Source organism: Buceros rhinoceros, unplaced genomic scaffold, assembly GCF_000710305.1.
Source record: "Buceros rhinoceros silvestris isolate BGI_N320 unplaced genomic scaffold, ASM71030v1 scaffold10251, whole genome shotgun sequence".
NCBI lineage: Eukaryota > Metazoa > Chordata > Aves > Bucerotiformes > Bucerotidae > Buceros > Buceros rhinoceros.
The window spans coordinates 27,287-29,563 of NW_010393667.1; the positions used below are offsets into that span (position 1 = coordinate 27,287).

At 47.0% G+C, this 2,277-nt stretch overlaps 1 protein-coding gene across 1 annotated transcript in view; it reads left to right on the forward strand.

Moving 5' to 3' along the window:
- LOC104501177 (protein SZT2-like) overlaps positions 1-2,277 on the forward strand; it is a gene marked incomplete at its 3' end in the record, with an annotated part of 32,248 nt that overhangs the window by 27,262 nt on the left and 2,709 nt on the right. Inside the window, exons 28-31 of the mRNA XM_010144941.1 lie at positions 1-135; positions 1,535-1,700; positions 1,783-1,875; positions 2,058-2,147. The exon at positions 1-135 is cut by the window's left edge and continues 15 nt beyond it. Coding sequence (XP_010143243.1) covers positions 1-135; positions 1,535-1,700; positions 1,783-1,875; positions 2,058-2,147 — 484 coding nt within the window. The remainder of the gene's footprint in view (positions 136-1,534; positions 1,701-1,782; positions 1,876-2,057; positions 2,148-2,277) is intronic.

The following is a 2,277-nucleotide window of genomic DNA, read 5'->3' on the forward strand; positions in this document are numbered from 1 at the left end:
CAGCGTCCGCTCGTTCCGAGAGAGCCACCAGCATTTCCATACACACTTCAAGACAGCCAGTTTCCAAGTGGGCAGCGTAGAACAAGAAGAAGAGCAGAGCTCTAGAGAACGGGGTGTCTTGGTCTCCGAATCAAGGTAGGGGCCCACCTTGGTCTTGCTTTATTTCTTAGCGTTGGGCCAGGACAGATCTTTCTTCAAGCAGAATTCCCTCTGCCTGCTAGAAGGAATGTTATAGGGCAGGGTCTAAGAGAGCCACATGTAAGAGCAGGTATTTCCAACGGGATACTCACTATTATGGGGTCCACCAAGACCTTCTCTTTTTTATAGTCTCTGGTGACATCCATCCTTTTGCTTTCTCTTGTAGTTTTAGCCCATTACTCTCCTATCTGGCCTGAACTGGAGGAAAGTTTGTCTGCAAGTAACTCTGACTTGATGTTTCTGAAGAAATTACGCTTATTGTGGAGCTTGTTTGAGTTTGCTGTTGACTCTGAAAATTACAGGGGTTTTATATTTCTGTAATGAATAAATTATCATTTTTTTTAAAATTTAAAAACTCTGGGAAAAAAAATAACGAGAAGTATCAAGGCAGAATTGGATTATGCTTGGCACCGAGCTTCTGTCCATCTGTTCCTTAGGGTATTTATGAGGTTTGTATTGCCTCTGGAAACTTAAGAGGGGGTGAAAGTACTCCACTGTGTCTTAGTGTCCGTGGAAGAAACACCCTTTCTAGGTCCTTTGTCATGAGTTTACAGTTGAGTATCTTCAGTTCCTGTATGACTAACATTTGTAGGGAATCCCCAGTTGTGTTTTTCTTATACTTCAAGGCGTTGAGGTGAGGCCATGGTTTTTGAGGAACACTCAGTGTCTGAAAAGTCAGATGATTTCTTCAAGTGCTACTTTCCCAGAGAAAAACTGTGGGAACATTTTTTGTTCATAAGATATTATGGATCAGCAGTCCCAATGCAGACTGTATAAACTTGGCTGAAGGATATATAGCTTGTAACATATTGCACCCAGGTCTGCCACCTGTATTACTAATTTGAGTACCTAGGGAGTACTTTAACCAACCAACATCCTACTCCCCACATTGCTTTTTCTGAGTTTTAGGGACATGGAGCTGCTGAGTGAGCAGGGGCCTGAGCTTTGCACTCCACTCTGTGCTGCCAAGACACTAGGGGTGCTGCCATGGTGGTGCTTGGTGTGAGGTGCCCTGGAATGGGTGTTGGTAAATCAAATTGCTCCAGGCCTGTCTCTATACTCAGCCACATGTCTCTGTTTCCCAGGGAGGGTGTGTGGTGTGGTGTGGAGTACCTGGCCATGGTTAAACTACCTCTGGCTTCAAACAGCCTGAGCACTTATCTGGGTTAGTGGGTTTCAGGAGGGTTTCTGTAGGGATGAGGGCTGCGTAAGTCATGTCATGTTTACACAGATGAGATGTGGGGAACTGTGAGGTGGGATGCTTGGAGGGTAGACAATACATGTAACTACTCTTGTTTCTCGACTTGCCTGACTCACCTGTGCATGATCCTGTCAGTGCGGAAATAGAGGACTACAGCGAGCAGGACTCCCGTAACATTGCTAGCCCCACAGAGGAGCCAAAGAGCAGTGCAGGCACCAGCTGCTGTTCGGAGTTTCCCCTCTCATTGCTGGAAATTGGACAGCCCTGCCAGGCGCACCCTGATTTGCATAAAATTATCCAGGTGAGGAATGTGGAAGCTCAGCTTCGCTGCCTCAGGAGGATAGAATGGAATGTCTGCTTCATATTTGGGATTTCTCTTTTAGGAAAAATTCCTGGAAATAGGAAGTTTACATTTCAAGCCGGTTCCATCAAATCCTCACTATTTCTTCTATTGCCCACCATCAGCCAAGAAAGAGGTAGGCATGGTGCTGCCCTGGCAGGTACCTAGTCCTTGTGAGGGAACTAGCTTTACTTGGTGTCAAGTCTGGATTTGGGGCTGGTAGACCCATGGATAGACTGAGCCCCTGGAGGGCCTGTCAGCAGCCTGCTTCGCTGCCTGGCATGGTTCTAGTATCTGCCCTTCCTCTCTCCATCTCAGGAAGAGACATCTCGGGATCAGGCAGACAGGAAAGGCAGTGAGGACATGGAGGGATCAGAGGCAGAACTGGCCCCTGAAGAAGGTAAAATTTGCTTGCACTGTCCTGGAGAAGAAAATGTCTCTAGTCTCACTGTGGTGATGCCTTTCAGAGCTTGGCTCTGTCTGGTGGGGTCTCCAGAGACCTGGGCCTGGTTTGCTAACACTTAACTTGTATCAGCAG